We start from the raw sequence: 19,268 nt of genomic DNA on the forward strand, positions 1-19,268 counted from the left end.
AGCACCTAAGCTCCTGGTAGCAATGGACGCTGTCTGCCTTGCTGACTGACAACAAACTGTAGCACACAGTAGGCACTTAGTTAACATTTCTGGATGCTAACTGAATGTTCCCTCTGGTGCTGCAGTTAGTTGGCTCTTTGGAGCAGATGGCACAGGCTTTGCCGGCAATTTTTATAGCCCCTCTGCGGCACCCATTGCCATCCTCAGTGACCAGGCTGTCTGACTTGGGTTAAACACCACTAAGGGTGATGCACTCCTCCTTGGCCTATATCCCCCTGGAGCCATCGCCCCTGGTGTTAGAGCCAGAACATCTGGCTGAGAGGATACAGGCTTTCTTCAGCTTTATGTAGGATTAGCATTGGCAGAGAAATAGAGAAAGCAAAAAGGGACTTGTGTATCTCCATCAATTCTTAAACTGAGGACCTGAAAGATGATTCTCACCTGTTGTTTCCCAATAATCCAGGGAAAGTGTTGATGGGCAGCAAAAAATAGCCTTGGGCAGTTGGCTTTAAAAGGCCATCTAAACGTCATTTTAAAATCTCTTGGCACAGACATGTCCAGAATATTGACCAGAAGACAGAAGAAGGGTGATTACTGAGCAATTCTCTGTCATATGTTCGAGCCTCCTCTCAGCTGTGTGTTTGGCAGGGGTCCCATGGAAACCACTGCAGAAGCCATCAGCACTGCCACCATGCAGGCATCCTCCATTTTTATAATCCCCAAGCTTCAGTAAAAACTGTCTCTTTCCACTTCCACAGGTTGCAGGAAGAATAGACCACAGAATACACTTCCTACAGACAGCTAGTGATTCTTTTTTCACTATGTACCAAGTACAGCAGGGGTTCTTAATTATTATTTAATTTGTATAATTACAGAGTGGAATGATAAATGAAGTGCATGAAAGACTAAAAAATAATTTCTCATCAAAATAACAGCCTAAATCTGCTGCTTTGGGAAGCTTAAATTTTGAAAAGCGCTCTTCCTTCAATTCCTTTTTCTTAAAATTTCTAAATGGCTCATTAATTCACATGTTCATTTAAAAAATTACTGAGCACCAAGTAAGACACTAAGTTAGACAATAGAGATAGAAGACACAGAGAGAAAAGGGTGGGGAATACATTGTATTCATTTATTCTCCTTATACATAAAATTTGTGCTTTAAAATGTCTTCAGGAAGATGCCACTCTAGGGTGGAAAATAGGGAATGATGAGAAATGCAGTAGGCAGGTTCTATTCATACATGTTCAGTGTCTTCCTTCCCTTCTTTGTCCACACTTGTTAGATGCAACTCAATTTTTTTCTAAGAAAAAGGAAACCATCTTGATGCTTTTTATTTGTGACAGTTGATTATTTGTTTGCCCCTGCCACCTAGACATTCTGCATATGTGAGATGGGCATTTAGTTAGGTCCAGCCCTCAAAGAACTCACAGGCAGCCGGGCGCGGTGGCCCACGCCTGCAATCTCAGCAATTTGGGAGGCCGAAGCAGGTGGATCATTTGAGGTCAGGAGTTCGGGACCAGCCTGACCAATATGATGAAACCCCATCTCTACTAAATATACAAAACTTAGCCGGGTGTGGTGGCGTGTGTCTGTAGTCCCAGCTACTGGGGAGGATGAGACAGGAGAATTGCTTGAACTGGGGAGGTGGAGGTTTCAGTGAGTCGAGATTGTGCCACTGCACTCCAGCCTGGGTGACAGGGCAAGACTCCATCTCAAGAAGAAAAAAAAAAAACAAAAAAAACTCATAGTTATTTTCATAATAAACCCTGGAAGGAAACACCACATGCCACCTTCAAAAGATCCTACTCACATCGCCTCACCTCTCTATTTCAAAATTCTCTTTAATCGAATGCTTAATTGCTTCTTCTAAACATTAAGAAAATATTGTTAGGAGGTTGTAAGGACATTTTCCTTGGTTATTTATCATTTACAGTCCTCCTTCAGCTTTCAAAAGGGATTTGAAATAAAATAAAAATCATACATGTGATACGGCTTTTAAGATGGAATAATGTAAAGAAGTAGGGGAAGCTTTTATTTTAGTCCCTATTATTTCTTTCAGAGAAGACACATAAAAAATCATGAAATGCTGAGGCACAGCAATCTTCCATTTTACATAGAGCTTCCTTCTTAACATTCTATTTTCTTACCTTGTATGAAATTGCCTGTGTGCCAACATTAACCCAGGGTTACCATTGGCCAGGCGCTCTCCCCACTTCATAAGCATCAGCTTGTCTAGTCCCCAAAATACACCCACAAGGGAGATGCTCTCATTAATTCTACTTTAAATGTGAGGAAAGTAAGATTTAAAGAGGTTACGTAGCTTGCTCGAGGTCACACAGCTAGTGAGTGGCAGAGAGAATTCTAATCCAGGTCTGAGTGTCTCTGAGGTGCATTATCACTAACGAATGTGTTTAAATAGTGGGTCACATCCCATTAGTGGATCATGAAATCAACTTAGAAGCACGTGATCCCTTCTCAACTGAATAAGATAGAGTAGCAATGATCAAAGCTCATCCCACATAACTTTAAAAGAGTGATATTTCAGGAAATTTTGTTTTCAGTATGTGGATGTGGGTGTGGGTGTGGGCATGAGTGTGCATGGGTGTGTGCTAGTGTGCGTGGGTGTGAGAGTGAGTGTGGGGGTGTAGGTGTGTGTTGGGAGCGTGGGTTTGGCTGGGTGTATGCTGGATTTTGATATAAAATATATTTCTAACTGTAAATTACTGCCTTAAAAATTTCTAAGCCACTACACGAAGATATATTGACTCTCTCGTTCATGTTCCAAACACAGGAGGACTACACATTTTTTTAAATCTGCCTTCTATAGAAATCTTTACAAGCAAGAAATTAAGGGATTTTAAAATCTGTGACACAGTATGCCTCTCCCTGTGTGAACAGGCTTAACAAGCCAACCCCAGCGCCATGCAGCGGAGAAGTCTTCCTAAAATAGTCACAGACTTGACTGGTCTTATGCTTAGTTGCCGATAGTAAATCTTTCATCCACTACTGCAGCAATAGCAGAGAAAATAATTTTTGCTTTTGTAAGAACAAAACGCCAATGAGCAGAAAAGCATCCAAAAGCCACACTCTGAGTCTTCCTCCTCAGTCAGAAAAGACCCAGAGGTTGTGGCCACACCAGCCTCCGAGAGTGTGCACCAGCACACCCGGCTGCCCCCAGAGAGGGCCAGAGGCTCTGCTTTTCCATGCTTGCTGGATCTCCAGGGTCATCAGGACTAAACAACTCAGGCTGAAATGATCTACTCATCCTCCCTAAAGACATCACTAAAAGCTTAATGTGCATTTGTAATTCAGACGTAGTTTTGGTGCCTAAACTCCAACTCCTGCCCTTTAACAAATGACATCATTTGTTAATGAGAGCAGCAGGTTCTACCTCCTTTAGGAGAGTCTCCTGCGGGGCTTTACAAGGCAGCATTTGCTTGGAGGGCTCAGGCCTAACAAGGGCATTTTCCCAAGAACCAAAGTAGATATGCCTTCGAGTTCTCAGTCATTTCCTCATCTTTATTTGGGGATATTAATGCCAACCATACATAGTTGCCACTAACATCAAATCAAGTAACTAGGAAATGCTCAGCACAAAGTAGACGATGTTCCTACTGAAGTTTATTCCTTATCCTTCTGCTGTGTTAAAATATCATCTCCCACACCCGCCCAGGGGAATTCTGGGTCATGATGCCAGCCTTCAGCCAAAGTGCGTGGTTAGGAGCACTTTACCCACATCACTTGCTCCCTTCAATGAGTCACGATGACCTATAGCCATTCCTGTGTTTACACTCTCCTTAAATCAATTTCTGTGAAGTTCCAATTTTTTTTTTTTTTTGAGACTGAGTCAAGCTCTGTCGCCCAGGCTGGAGTGCAGTGGTGCCATCTTGGCCCACTACAACCTCCGCCCCCCGAGTTCAAGCGACTCTTCTGCCTCAGCCTCCTGAGTAGCTAGGACTGCAGCACGCGCCACCATGCCTGACTAATTTTTGTATTTTTAGTAGAGATGGGGTTTAGTGCTGGGATTACAGGCATGAGCTACTGCACCTGGACAGGACTCCTTTTTTAAAAAAACATGACTTCCGTAATTTTATTAGCCAACTTACAAACATGTCTCGTTATTTTCTGAAAAGTATCCTCTCAAAATTGAAAGAATATCTCTTACATATAGATTGCTAGAATGGTTTTGGTCATCCTATCCATAGATAGAGTACTTTTGTAAATGTCAATTATATTTCCTTTCTTTAATTTATTATTCAACTCAGCAGTTATTCAACTCTCATTGGTCTTCTCTTATATACCATGCACCAGAAGATTGTTACTAACTAGTCCTGATTTATGCTTCTTGAAATGCAGATTCCTGAATCGATTGATAGTCTCATAGTACAATGGCTAAGGGTGGGCCTACAAGGTCAGAGGGAGGATTCAATGCTACCCTGTATCACTTCCCAGACGAACCACTGCACACAAGATATTTAACTTCCCTAATCCCAAAACATGAAGGATAATATCGCCCATACCATAGGCTGGCTGAAAGATTAACAATGATAACCACTGTGTGAAGTGTCTGGCGAACAGTAGACCCAGTAGACACGATAGATGAGTGTTCAATGTTCAATTCTAGTTCCCCTCTTTCTAATGTGTTTCTGGATTTCTCTCTAACTCACACTTAAGCTCTCCTTTTGCAGATATATTTTTATCATGTCACCTCAAGTCCTTCTTTTAAAAGATTAATAAGTAAATACATCTACCCATTTGACATTAGCTCATGGTTTTACCTTTCTGTTTCCAAGGGTGGATGACTCCTTGATTTCATACAAAACTAGGACAATACATCTGGTTTTGTTTATGATTACCTTGTGGAGGTGAATTCAAAATGAACCTGGATTCTGTTCTTGATATAGCTGGTGTTGGGTGTGATTATGGCTGTTTAAAATGTTATCATTGGCCAGGCGAGGTGGCTCACACCTGTAATCCCAGCACTTTGGGAAAGGCCAAGGTGGGCAGATCACGTGGTCAGGAGTTTGAGACCAGCCTGGCCAAGATGATGAAACCCTGTCTCTACTAAAAATACAAAAATTAGCCAGGTGTGGTGGTTCACGTCTGTAATCCCGGCTACTCGGGAGGCTGAGGCAGAAGAATCGCTTGAATTTGGGAGGCAGAGGTTGCAGTGAGCTGAGATCGTGCACTCCAGCCTGGCAACAGAGTGAGACTCCATCTAAAAATAAAAAAAAGTTGTCATTAAGAATATTATTCAAAGAAATTGTGCACTAAGAATAATACCAGATGAACTCAACTCATATAGTTCTTGTGAAAATTAAATGGGACAACACGGAGAGAGCTTGGCCATGGTAACACTTTGTTTTTGCCCCTTCTTTCATGTAGATTTTGCACTGACTCAAGGTAGCGTGATCACTCCTTCATGCCAAAAAGGATATTTTCCCTGTGGGAATCTTACCAAGTGCTTACCCCGAGCTTTTCACTGTGATGGCAAGGATGACTGTGGGAACGGGGCTGACGAAGAGAACTGTGGTGAGTGCTCCCCTCGGCTCCCCATGTGTGCCTCACTTTATGAATACCCCAAAACTGTGGGTTGGTTGGATAATGATTGTGATAAACTAGGAAAGCTGATCTGTTGTTTTGTAGGGACTCCCTTTGAAACACAAATAATGACTCCCCAATGTATTTGTGATAACCACCTGAACTTTTGTATGTAGAGGTTACTTAAGTCAGAAATACAATATCATAAAATGTTATATTTTATAAAAATAAAATTATATTTGAAAATCTACTTCAATACTCATATTTTAATTATAAGGGGCTTTCTATGACTACTTCCTTATGGCTGGTAATTTGGTTTAGCTTCAAGAGTATTCATAAAGTGGCCGGGGGCGGTGGCTCACGCCTGTAATCCCAGCACTTTGGAAGGCCGAGGCAGGTGGCTCACCTGATGTCAGGAGTTCGAGATCGGCCTGGCCAACATGGTGAAACTCCATCTCTACTGAAAATACAAAAAAAAAAAAAAAAAAAAAAATTAGCTGGCCGTGGTGGCAGGTGCCTGTAATCCCGGCTACTCGGGAGGCCGAGGCAGGAGAATTGCCTGAACCCGGGAGGCAAGGTTGCGGTGAGCCGAGATGGCACCACTGCACTCCAGCCTGGGCAACAAGAGCAAAACTCCATCTCAAAAAAAAAAAAAAAAAAAGGATAAAGTGTGAATGGGCCTAGCTAGAGAATTAATTGATAGAACAGACCTATATTGAGTGCCCACTATGTGCCAGCAGCTCTCCAAATCACTGGGACACAGTGAGCTCAAGGGAGACTAGTGTCTTGACCTTGTGGAGTTCACATGGGCAATGTGAACTAACATAGTGATAAACCTGTATGTAAAAAATTCAATAATCTGAGTGATAAGTAAGGAAATGAAACAGGATAATGAGATAGAAAGTAACTTGGAGGGAGGGATACTTCAAGGATGTAACCAGAGAAAATCTTTTTAAGATGATGACATTTGGATTGAGAACGAATGAAAGAAAGAAAGAAAGAAAGAAAGAAAGAAAGAAAGAAAGAAAGAAAGAAAGAAAGAAAGGAAGAAAGAAAGAGAAAGAAGAAAGGAAGGAAGGAAGGAGAAAGAGAAAGAAAGAAAGAGAGAGAGAAAGAAATAAAGAAGGAAAGAAAGAAAAGAAAGAGAGAGAGAGAGAAAGAAAGAAAGAAAGAAAGAAAGAAAGAAAGAAAGAAAGAAAGAAAGAAAGAAAGAAAAGAAAGAAAGAAACTATGAAATATTCTGGAGAGGCAGAATTCCAGGCAAAGGCAACATCAAGTGCAAAGGCCCAAGGCTGACTGAAACAGGATGATGTGTTTGATGGTGTGTGGCTCAAGCAGAGTGAACAGGGGTATACACATGGAATGAAGGGGTAACCAGAGACCAGATCCCAGAGCATCTTACAGGCCAATTTCACCTCTGTTTATTGAAACCTAAAAAATATTTTTCTCTGGAGGAAACTGATGCCAAGGGAGGCTGACATGTCTAGTTAATCCAAAAGAATCCTGTGTGTTTTCTCCCACAGAGAGCTACCTCTCTTCAGCACTGCCCAACCATCCATCAAAGTGGGGCAGCAAAGCCCACAGCATGCATCTCTAGAATCTCCTGTCCTGCCCCTGGGTACTCAGGCATGCCTGTCTCTGAAGGACACAGCCTATACCCACACTTCCCGTGGATCACTTCTACTCATTCTTTAGGGCCCGGTTTAAGTGTCTTCTCCTCCAGGAGGGCTTCCCTGGCCCCCCTGAAGCTGTATCACCAGTCTAGGATGGCTGCAATTTCTCTGTGTTATCACAGCACCCTGGGTGTATCTGTACACTGCACAAACTAGAATGCCTTATCTTTTCAGTGTTGTTGTTGTTTGTTTGTTTGTTTGTTTGTTTGTTTTTGAGATGGAGTCTTGCTCTTGTTGCCCAGGCTGGAGTTCAATGACATGATCTCGGCTCACTGCAACCTCTACCTCCTGGGTTCAAGTGATTCTCCTGCCTCAGCCTCATGAGTAGCTGGGATTACAGGCGCCCTCCACCATGCCCAGCTAATTTTTTTGTATTTTTAATAGAGACAGGGTTTCACCACGTTGGCCAGGCTGGTCTGGAACTCCTGACATTAGGTGATCCGCCCGCCTTGGCCTCCCAAAGTGCTGGGATTACGGGCATGAGCCACTGTGCCTGGCCCTTATAATTGTATTTATCTTCCTAGACAGGAACTCCTTGAGAAGAAGCCTGAGTCTTATCACCAGAGCTTAGAGCGGTAGAGTACACAGCAGGTACTCAGTCAGTGCTCAGTTTTGGGGGCAACTCTCTGGATGCCAATGGGCAAGTTACTCAAATTCTCATCCTTTCCTCTTTGCTGCATGGGAATCAGAAGCCACAAATGTTTACCCCGTAAGGATTTCTGAACCCAAATTAAATAATACAAGTGAGGGAGCATCAAAGTAGCATCACTGAGAATATTAATAAGAAATAAAGATTTCAAAGATCAAAGCAGACTGTGGGCAATTATTTTAATTTACTTAGGTATTTGTGTGAACTTCAGTATCTTACATTATAATGCATATTTTATTATTTTATAACATATACTGAAATAACAATACTTCACAATTAGGCCTTCTTTTTTAAAAATATGATTTACCAAAAAGAAGAGGAAAATTTGGCAAATAAATTATATTTACATATGACAAATTGACATTAATATATGACAAATTGAGGAAATGTTATTTTACTAAAAAACCTTTATGTATGTATTTATTTGAGATAGGGTCTCCCTCTGTCACCCAGGCTGGAGTGCAGTGCCATTATCACGGCTCACTGCAGCTGTGACCTCCTGGGCTCAAGCTATCCTCCCACCTCAGTCTCCCAATTAGCTAGGACTACAGGTGCGCACCACCACACCCAGTTAATTTTTTATGTTTTGTAAAGAGAGGGTCTCCCTATGTTTCCCAAGCTGGTCTTGAACTCCTACATGCAAGCGATCCTCCCACCTCAGCCACCCAAAGTGCTGAGGTTACAGACGAGCGCCACTGCACCCAGAAAAAAAGCTTTTATTTTAAGAAACTTTGCTTTTGCTTTATTAAAAAAAAGTCAGATGACATAAATGTTATCAGAACTCAATATATCTATCAAGTATGTTTCTACAAATACAGCAGTATGCACGTGACAAAAACAAAATTCAGATATTTTCTTCAGAGGTCCTCAAAATTAAGGTCAAACATGGAAAATGTCAGTATTAGAAATAGTTGATATTTTCCAAGACATTTATATTTATGTAAAATAATTATATACTTGCATTGCAAATTTTATGATACATACATTTGGAGTACTTTTCATGTAAAAAAGGGACACCTTGCAGATGTTTGCCTAAGTTTTTCTCTCTTACTATGTATTTAAAATATCAATAATTCTATTACTTAAACATATTTTAGTTTAAAATCATTACCAAATTGTTAAACTTTTGTCAGATGGTATTTAATTTCTAGAATAAGTGACACATCTCAATCACCATTTCACAGGTGACACTAGTGGATGGGCGACCATATTTGGCACAGTCCATGGAAATGCTAACACCGTGGCCTTAACACAGGAGTGCTGTAAGTGGTTTTGATTCAAAGACAGTATCAGCTTTGTGAAAAACATGATTTGTGATGCACAGATTTATATGGGTAATGTGACAAATTCCCTTCAGAATTTCCATTTTAGTTCAATGTATTTCACTGGCTAACAGGTCTGCTGTCTGCCTGTGATTGGAAAGACAGAAAAAAAAAAAAACGACCATCTCCATTTATGCTATTTTCATGCATTACTCTCTGACTGCAAGAATACATAAATATTGAATAATTGTGACAAATAGTAAAGTTCTTATTACTTTTAACTACTTTCTTCAAGAGAGATGTTAGGCACTGAGAGGACAATGATGACTAAGATGGAGTTCTAATCCACAAACACCTCACATGTAGCAGGAAAGACAGCTCCTTACAAAAGCAGTGAGGATATAATATTATTGCTAAAAGGGAGGAATAATGTTTGCACCAGGGAATGGGGAAGCCCCTTGGAAGAAATGATGGCTGTGCTGAGGATGGGGAAAGATTCCCAGAGAGGATAACATTTGAGATGGACTTTGAAGTCCATGGATGAAGGAAAGGATACGAGGTGACAGATGAGCAGGGCAGCAAGATCAGCAAATCACTGAGGTTGGAAGATGTGCAGCAGGCTGCAGGATGCCTTTTCACAACCATGCTAAGTGCATGAGGTGGAGGGGCAGAAGCCGAGCCTAGAGGCTGGTGCTAGCCCATGAAGGGTTTTGGTGTACACCTTGAAGTGTGGCCTCTATCCCATAGACAGAATTTTAGGGGCGTGTGTGTATATGTAGAGACATAGATATATAATTATGAAGATGAATGTACAAATTACATACATTAGCATGTATATGTAAATGTATGTATATAATGTATATATATCAAATACTACACTAATAGTATTTTATGTACTCTATACCAGTTTATAATTACCACTTATATATTTTATTATACACAAGAATATTCTATATGAAGATTAGAAAATAAAAAAGGATAAGATTAAAAATAAAGTTCTACTATTTTCTACCTGACCCACAATGAGTTGTCTTGCCCACATCCCATTTTAAAGGTTACTACTGTATAGAACGGGCCTTAGGTTACTACTGTATAGAACGGGCCTTAGGTTACTACTGTATAGTTTTGGGCCTTAGGTTTGTTTGGTTTGGTCTTACATTTACTTCATTTTTTAATGAGGAGGAAGAGCACGTGATCAGAAATGTATGTGAGGAAGATTATTTCATTAGAATTGCAGAGAATGGATTAGAGCAGTGAGTCTTGGCCATGGCAACAGTGCCTGCAAAGAACGTTTGACAGCGTCTGGAGACATTTTTTTTTTTTTTTTTTGAGATAGGGTCTCACTCTGTTGCCCAGGATGGAGTGCAGTGATACAATCACAGCTCACTGCAGCCTCGAACCTCCCAGGCTCAACTGATCCTTCCAACTCAGCCTCCTAAGTAGCTGGGACCACAGACATGCACCACCATGCCTGGCTAATTTTCATATTCTTTGTAGAGATGGGGTCTTGCCATGTTGCCCAGGCTGGTCTCAAACTGCTGGGCTCAAGCAATCCACCCGTCTCAGCCTCCCAGAGTGTTGGGATTACAGGCGTGAGCCACCCATGCCCCGCCTGGAGACACTTTTGGTCTTCCTGATGGAGGAGGGTGGGTTGCTGCTGGCATCTAGTGGGTAGAGGCCAGGGCTACTGCTGAACATCCTACAATGCAAAGGACAGCCTCCCATGACAAAGAACGATTGATCCAAAATGTCAATCATGTTCAGATAGAGGAGAAAGAATGATGATAAAAGAGATACTGGTTATTATGTTTATTCCAATCCCCAGAAAATGCCATTGAGAAGATTGAGGTAGAGAGAGATGCAGAAGGCGTTTCAGAAAAAGAATCCACAGAATCATGGGGGCATGACTGGCTTGCAGGTGTTGGAGGGTGAACAGTTAATGGTCACATTTCTGGTTTTGACAACGCACCCAGCTTGACCATATGAAATTATTCTATTGGTAAATAAATTTCCAACCACAGGTTTTCAATTTAATCATATAACCACTATTTCAAGGGTGGCTATGTCAATAAACATTGACGTAAGCATATGAAAGTTATCTTTAGGAAGTTGAGCTAATTAACATATATGTATAGACAACATAAAATATTTTCCAAAATTTATACACTAAAAGCATCTTTTACATTAAGTACTCAGTAGAAGTTTGTTGGCTTTACTAATAAAATTCAGTAAAATTTATTTTTAAAATAACATTTGGATAAAAGTGATCTAAAAGAAGCAGGGCAACTGAAAAGAACTTATAATTACATTAAAATAAATAACAAAATTCAAAATTAACTCTCACATTCTTAGCTCTATCAGTACAAATATTCATAGGCTTAGAGGAGAAATCAGACTCCAAAAATACTTGCTGTCTCTCTGACAGCCTCTCTCTCTCTCCTCTGCCCTCTTCTGTCTCTCTCTCTCTCTCTCTCTCTCTCACACACACACACACACACACACACACACACAGACATACACACACATACCCATATACACAGTGATTGTCCTATGGACCAGCTTGGCCTGGCTTCTCCTTAGATTTCTCACTCCTTTACATGCCATTATCTTAGTAACCACGTAAGTCCCTTCAGAGTACATCCTGAATCCTTCTTCTTTCTTCTGAATGCTTCAGATAGATAGATCTTTGGTTATCTCAGCTTTGCAGCTTCTCTACAAATTTTACCTTCAACTTTCAACTTCATAATAATGAAAAACAAAGAACCAAAATGAAGGAATATCAGGCTGGATGATTTTAGTAAGGTGCCAGGGTGGTTATGGTAGAACCTGTATCTCAATCTTCTCACGGCTCTAAGGGAAGTTTGAAAGAAGAAAAAAATTGAATCTGATTTTAAACAACAAGCATTTATTGAGCAACTATTTTATGCTATTCAAATGAATTGACTCGGTCATATCCATTAAGAATTACTCAATCATATGAATGTTTTTCATTGAAGTGAACTTAATCTTGCTTCACTAGATGAGTTTATGCTAGTTAATTTTGTGCGTTTTTTCCAATCTCTTGGTAAATGCCTCTGAAATGACTACTAGAAGCTAGAACTGAGATTAACATATTAGTCTACATTTAAGTAGGAGAGAATTCTTATTTAATTTTATTAGGGGCTGAATGAGTTCATTTAACAGATGTAAATTTTATACATTCAATGAAAAGAAAACAATATCAGTTATTAAAGGCAAAGTCATAATTAAAGAAATATATTTTTTTACTAGTGAAATCTTACTCTTTTTGTCCCATTAGTTCTAAAACAGTATCCACAATGCTGTGACTGCAAAGAAACTGAATTGGAATGTGTAAATGATGACTTAAAGTCTGTGCCGATGATTTCTAACAATGTGACATTACTGTGAGTAAAACTTAATTATTGGTGGTATCTGTCCCTATAGTCACATGAAAACCAAGAAAAAACCCAATAGTGTTGCTTGTATATTAGCAAAATAATAGAAACTCTGTTTAAAACTACCAGTCATCAGAGAATTCTCCATGCTTCCTATTCAGGGGGAAAAAATGGTTTACACACTGTATGTTGGATTAGCCTGTGATCAGTTAGCTCACAAATGTCTGTGAGCCTGGAGTTCTTATTTTCAATTGCTTTCTGATTTATGTATGATTACTACTGTGCTTGTGCTGAAATGTTTTTTTTTTTTTAAAAAAAAAGGAAGCACACTCACTTATTCTATGTCATTTTTAACGTTGGTAATCTATCAAAGACTGCAAAGATATTAAAGATCCATGAAGCTGGTAACTATGTTATATCATGCAAAATTTTCTGTACTTTGCATAAAGTTCTTGAAAGCCTCAGGAATTTGCAGTCATGTCATCATTTGGGCATGCATGAGTGGGTAGGGATCTTTGGTTGGTTTTTGGTTTGGTTTGGTTTGGTTTGTTAATGCACCCACAGAGTAAAAACAAAGAAGTTAAATCAACATGGACTTTCCAGTCTACTATACTAACTAGCTACATTTGTCAAATACAAGCTACTTTATTTTGCTTTATAAACTTTTCAATCTCCCATGAAAAATTTTTAGCTATTGTGATGTTCAAATATGGATTAGTGTAATGGACATCATCAAATATTCTTTTCCCAAGCATGTGGCTTCTAGGGAAAAGTTGGGTTGGCCATAACAATCCATAATGAAGTTTGCTTTACATGTTATTTTAGGTCTCTTAAGAAAAACAAAATCCACAGTCTTCCAGATAAAGTTTTCATCAAATACACAAAACTTAAAAAGATGTAAGTAGCCATTAATAGCATATTTATTTTAAAAAGATCCTTGCGGTGGTGTAAGATGTTTTTGATCTAAAAATAAAATGAAATATCGTTTGTTATATTTATCATTACATTTATGTTTCTAAATGTAATTAAGATTAGAAAATAAAACATTTAAAAGTATGTTATCTTTCCATTTCATAATTTAAAGGAGCTGAACCCATTTTATTTAAACTTTTTCGGAGAATTAACTTGGAGTCAAGGTAAAACATCTCAATAGGAAAATACACAGTTCCATTATTTTCCTCAAGATATTGGGAAAATGACATTGCAGATTCAGAGGCACTTTTTCACTTGAAAAAAAAAGAGTGACAGCATAAACAAGAACAATCAGATCATTTCAGATACATAATGATAGGGTACAGATATCCCCCAGGGTGTTAGGAGTGAAAACACAGGAGTTGTGCAATCAGTGATATTAATATATCTGAGGAAAGAAAATGCCAATAAATAGGACGTGATCAGCAGAGAAGGTATTCTGTGACAAAGAAGGGCCAATATGCTTCCAAAATCATCCAACAAAGAAAACTGGGAACTGGGAAATATAATCCCTAGAGATGATCTCTCTTGGAGGGTCAGGATGCACCATCAATCTCCACCACAATTTTCATGAACAATCCCTTTGCTTTGATTCCCTACTCACCAAGCAACCTTAGGATGATGAATTTAGTTTCCCAACGTCTTCATTTTAAAGTATTTGAAAAGTTGCATGGCATAGAGAATAAGAGCATTCCTGTAAGTGGGATGGGATGCTTTCTATTCTCATTAATAAATGGAGAATATTCAAGTTTGTGTATCAGTCATTTGTAAGTTGGATCGGTGTCTGTCAGTCCCTCTGGGCCAGTTGCTCTGCCGCACTGGAGGGGCTATACCTGCTGAGATGATCATTAGACTAGATAACAAAATTAGCAAGAGAATGCTGTACACTCTGCAAGCCCCCTTGGCGGTACCATCATCTTATTGTTTTATCCTTCAATATCCAGCATAGAGGAGAAAAGTTTCTAGAAATGTGAAATTTATGAAAATCCAGGAACAAAAATTATCTGAATCTTTGCTGATACTGGGCACACATATTTGGTTTGAAATACCATCAAGGATTTTGTGTTCCTGAATTTAGGTACAAATTTCCTCATACAAGAAAAGAAGTAGCTAATGGAAGTCCACGAGGTAGAATCTTGTGTGAATATCAATACTCAATCATACCTGGGCTTGATTGTGGCCTTTGTAAACCCTGGCTGCTCTCAGACCTGTTGCTTCATCCTAAAGTATGTGGGTATGTGGTCATGTCATTGTCATACTGGAGTAGCTATGCATTGGCTCTGCATGTCCAGATTCCTCTAGAGAGGAAATTCTAACCACATTCTTCCTAGTCTTCCAAGAAATCCCTAAAATCACAACATGTTCACTAGATGAATCAATGTCATCTTTGTAATGCCTGAATAATACATGTGGGAGGAAAAATAAAATAGCACTAGCAGAAAGGAAGGGAAGAGATTTTTGTTTCAGAATTCTTGTTTCATAGCAATTGAAATTCTATTTTCTAGAGTCATAGAAGTTTTAAGAATTTCTAATCTAATCTTCTCATTATACACTAAGTAACTAAAGTCTGCAATGGTTAATGACTCACCTAAGATCTACAACTAGTAAGTGGAAGACCCAGAATTAGAGCCAATGTCTTCTGATGTCCAAGATAGTGCTTACTTTACCATAACAGGAAACCTTAAGAGGGAAAGAAATTGTTGTAGCAATCAACTGAATTTCTACCAGCACAGACTGTCCCACCCCATGTAGAATTCCCTTGTATATGTTTTGCCCCCTAATTTGGGGCAAGCTGACTTCTGGGGAGGGGGCGGGGTCGCTAGAGGTTCAAGCAGGAGGGTTAAAATTAGACTTCTCAGGCCACGTCCTTCCTTGGTCTATTAACTCATAACTGTGTTCTATGCCAATATCTCCCCCTGTGGTCCCAGGCCCTGCTAGCCCACTGAAGAGAGGAATATAGAAGCAATTTAATAATTCAGGTCCACAATTTTCCAAGTGAAAAAAGATAGAGACTAACCTTTATTGCCAAGATTAGCTAGCAATTTCTCCAAGTAAATGTCTAATTCTACTTTGTTGGAGAAAACAGGCACCACATCATAACCTGAATATCACCTGACAGGGCTTCTCCCCATGCAAGCTGCTATTTGATGATTTGCAGGCAATTTAATTTTCCCAGAGACTAACAGAAAAGAGGTTATGAGACTCTCATCAATAAATATTCACCAAGTATCTATTATATGTAAGATAAAGCACAGGAGGATAAAACACAATTGCTTACAGCCATCTACCACTTTTTAAAGTTTACAAAGATTCCCAATATTTGGAATTTTCATTTTGGCTTTGATCCCCAAAGTGTGAGGTGGGGCAGACACCGTTACAGCAGTTTCAGGAATGAGGAAAGCCACTTGGGGAGAGAGGTTGTTTGCCCAAAGTCAGCTGGCAAGTAGTAGAGATTGGCCTCAAACCCAAACCTTCTGACCATGCTCCTTTGGAAGCCCACCCACATAGTCCAGGCTCAGAATGTGTTATTATCAATGAAACCACCCAGTAAGTAAACTTTGATTTGAAAATACTCAAGTTCTTTATACTCAAATATCCTAGAGCAGCTCATAAGCTCAACAATGCTTCCTTAAATCTCCTTTCCTCCCCATCCCCTTTATCCACATTCTTCAATTCCTCCTGCTCTTTTCCAAACTCCCAGAAAAATAGCCCCCAGCACCAGTCCGACTTCTTGTCCCTCCTGTACATCTACTCTTACCTTTTTCTTCCCAATCCTCATACAATGACCTAAATAACAAATGTGTCAAATACCAAACCATCCCCAGGAAAAGATGTCAGGGGGAGGAAGAAACCAGATGGGCCTCAGCCAGAACTCTTGGTATCTGGTAGTAGGAGAGCAGCAGCTAGCAAGACCCACATATTCATTCACTCCTGTGATGAATATTTATTGATACCTACAAGGTGCTAGGCACCAAGGATACAGCATGAACAACACAGATGAAAAGCCACAGATGAAATTAAGCTTGTGGAGCTTAATTTCCAAGCAAGAAAGATAGTCAATGAACAAAGTTTAAAATATATAATTTGTTAGGTGGTGGTGAGGGCTAAAAGTAAACCAGAAAGAGGATTAGAAGGTGCTGGGGAAATGGAATTTCAAGCAATTCACTAATAATTTTGTCCACATTACTACTGCTCAAGGTGCCTCTAAAGCTTCTCATCATTCCTAAATTTACCCTCAAGAGACTGCTCAGAACACATCTAATCAGTCTTCTACATATGTCTACAGATATTTAAGACTAGCTATCATCACCCTCCACCACACCACAAATCTCTTCCCTAAGTATCCTCATTTCCTTAAATCCTCCGCAAAGGACATAGTTTCAAATCTGTTCTTCATTCTGGTCACAGTAATCTGCACATATTTGCCTACATTTGTCTTGATGGGTGACATCTAAAATAAATGTACTATTATCACTGTAACATGACCGAGGCAAACGGGTAAGAACTCGCATCCCTTTCCTTCTGCACTCTATGTGCCCTATGATTATATTGCTCTTTTGATGACTTCTTGATACTCTTAACTCCTAGTGATCTATAATTTCTAATCCCATGCCACATGTGTTGCTGCTAAGTGATGTGTGTGCTACATCTTGTACTCATGCACTTAGCATTTGAGAATTAGTCGTGGGTCCTTAAATACATCCCTAGTCAGTTTCATCCTGTTAGAATCAGCTTTTCTTACCGGAGTGTGAAGGTCTTTTTGTATTTTCCATCACAGTCACTACTCCTCTCATAATTATGTCATCTGCAAATAAGATCAACTACCTTCACCCAGGTCATGGAGTAAAATATTGAAGAGAACAGCACTAAATTGTCTTTCTATATTCCTTCATCATCATCCTTCAGATAAGAATATGTATCATTCTTTCTTTTGTCCATAAAAAATTATAAAACTGCTTGATCGATGCCCAGTACACATGTAACAATGTTTACCACATAGTTTTGCACAGTCTTTCAAAGAAGAATATGAAGTTGGTCTGCCATGTGATTTCTTGTGAACCCTCCTGATCACTTTCTCTTTGAGGCATAGACAAAGCAGCATCATATTCACCTGTTCTACGATCTTCCCAGGACCAGCATTGAGCTCATCCAACTACAGCTTGTGAAACCAACTTCTTCCCGTTGTGAGAACTTAAGACTACATTTGCCATCTTTTACTTTCCAGCTGCTCATCCTTTCTCTGGATTCCTCAGCAATTGATCATAATTTGATGTTCTCATTTTTTGGCATTTCTTAATTTCTGGGAGAAAATTTCCAAACCAGAGGGCTTTAATTAATTTTGATTAACACCTTCTACCATCTTGGGCTTTCACTGACCTGCCATATAGCCTTTCCATTTGCTTCAATCCTAAGACCATCTTCTTTGATCCAGAACACAGGAACAAAGTAGGAGTTGAGAAATAAGCAGTTGTTCCTTTTATATTATCTCACAACATTATAAAACAGGTTTCAGGAGGCAAACTGAGACTTTCCTTAACACTTTCTTGCTTCTCCAACTAGATACCCATTTTTATTGCCACAGTATTCTCTACTGTTTGACTTTTACACATGACTCGGGTCAACTACAATTCTATTTTCATGAAGCCCTCACTTTCCTTCTCGAAGGAACAACTCTCTGACCACCATACCCTCCTCATGGGCTGGACGGTCCTCCTGGTTCTCTCTTAGTCTACTGAGGCCTGTGTCATAGCATACCTAGTAAGAAACCCATAAGGATTAATGAGTATTTGCTGGATGAACGATGGGTAGGACTAACATGTAGAACTAAAGAGAAGGTGGGGAGCATCTTCACCAGGGAGAAGAAAGAAACATAAGCAGAAATGCTCAAAGGATGTTGAGAAGAGAGTGAACAGGCAGTTTGCCTAAAGGAAAGGCATCCCCACAGGAGATAATGGAGCGTATGCCGGAGAGGTCACTGAATCTTGACTGTATGCCAGCTAAGGCATCTGAATTTTATTCTGTTTGAGCAGAGAACAGACATGCACAAATATGTGTTTTAGGCTGTATTGAGTTAATAAAGTTAATCTGCATATTTAAGTTGTATTGGGATATATCCTATGCCAGGGGTCCCCAGACCCTGAACCACGGACCGGTACCAGTCTGTGGCGTGTTAGGAACTGGGCTGCACAGCAGGAGGTGAGTGGCGGGCGAGCAAGCAAAGCTGAGCTCTGCCTCCTCCTGTCGGATCAGCAGTGGCATTAGATTCTCACAGGAGTGTGAACACTATTGTGAACTGCACATGCAAGGGATCTAGGTTGTGCACTCTTTAAGAGAATCTAAGGATAAATGCAATGCACTTCAATCATCCTGAAACCATCCCCCCTCTCCATCCATGGAAAAATTGGCCAGGCACGATGGCTCATGCCTGTAATCCCAGCACTTTCGGAGGCTGAGGCAGGTGGATCTGTTGAGGTCAGAAGTTTGAGACCAGCCTGGCCAACAAGGTGAACGTCTCTACTAAAAATACAACAAAAACATTATCCGGGCGTGGTGGCGTGCGTCTGTAGTCCCAGCTACTCAAGAGGGTGAGGCAGGAGAATCGCTTGAACCCAAAAAGTCCAGGTTGCAATGAGCCAAGAACTCACCATAGCACTCCAGCCTGGGCGACAGAGTGTAACTCTGTCTTAAAAAAAAAAAAAAAAGAAAGAAAGAAAGAAAAAGAAAAATTGTCTTCTATGAAACTGGTCCCTGGTGCCAGAAAAGTTGGGGACTATTG

General features: G+C 40.0%; 1 protein-coding gene across 2 annotated transcripts in view; it reads left to right on the top strand.

The window, feature by feature from the left end:
- The window catches only part of RXFP2 (relaxin family peptide receptor 2), a 63,672-nt gene that overhangs the window by 13,308 nt on the left and 31,096 nt on the right, over positions 1–19,268 (top strand). For both annotated transcript variants that reach the window (XM_055244287.2, XM_055244288.2), the window contains exons 2-5: positions 5,386–5,532; positions 9,048–9,125; positions 12,424–12,529; positions 13,346–13,417. In XM_055244287.2, the coding sequence (XP_055100262.2) occupies positions 5,386–5,532; positions 9,048–9,125; positions 12,424–12,529; positions 13,346–13,417 (403 nt within the window). The remainder of the gene's footprint in view (positions 1–5,385; positions 5,533–9,047; positions 9,126–12,423; positions 12,530–13,345; positions 13,418–19,268) is intronic.

This window comes from Symphalangus syndactylus, chromosome 15 (assembly GCF_028878055.3).
Source record: "Symphalangus syndactylus isolate Jambi chromosome 15, NHGRI_mSymSyn1-v2.1_pri, whole genome shotgun sequence".
Taxonomy (NCBI): Eukaryota; Metazoa; Chordata; class Mammalia; order Primates; family Hylobatidae; genus Symphalangus; species Symphalangus syndactylus.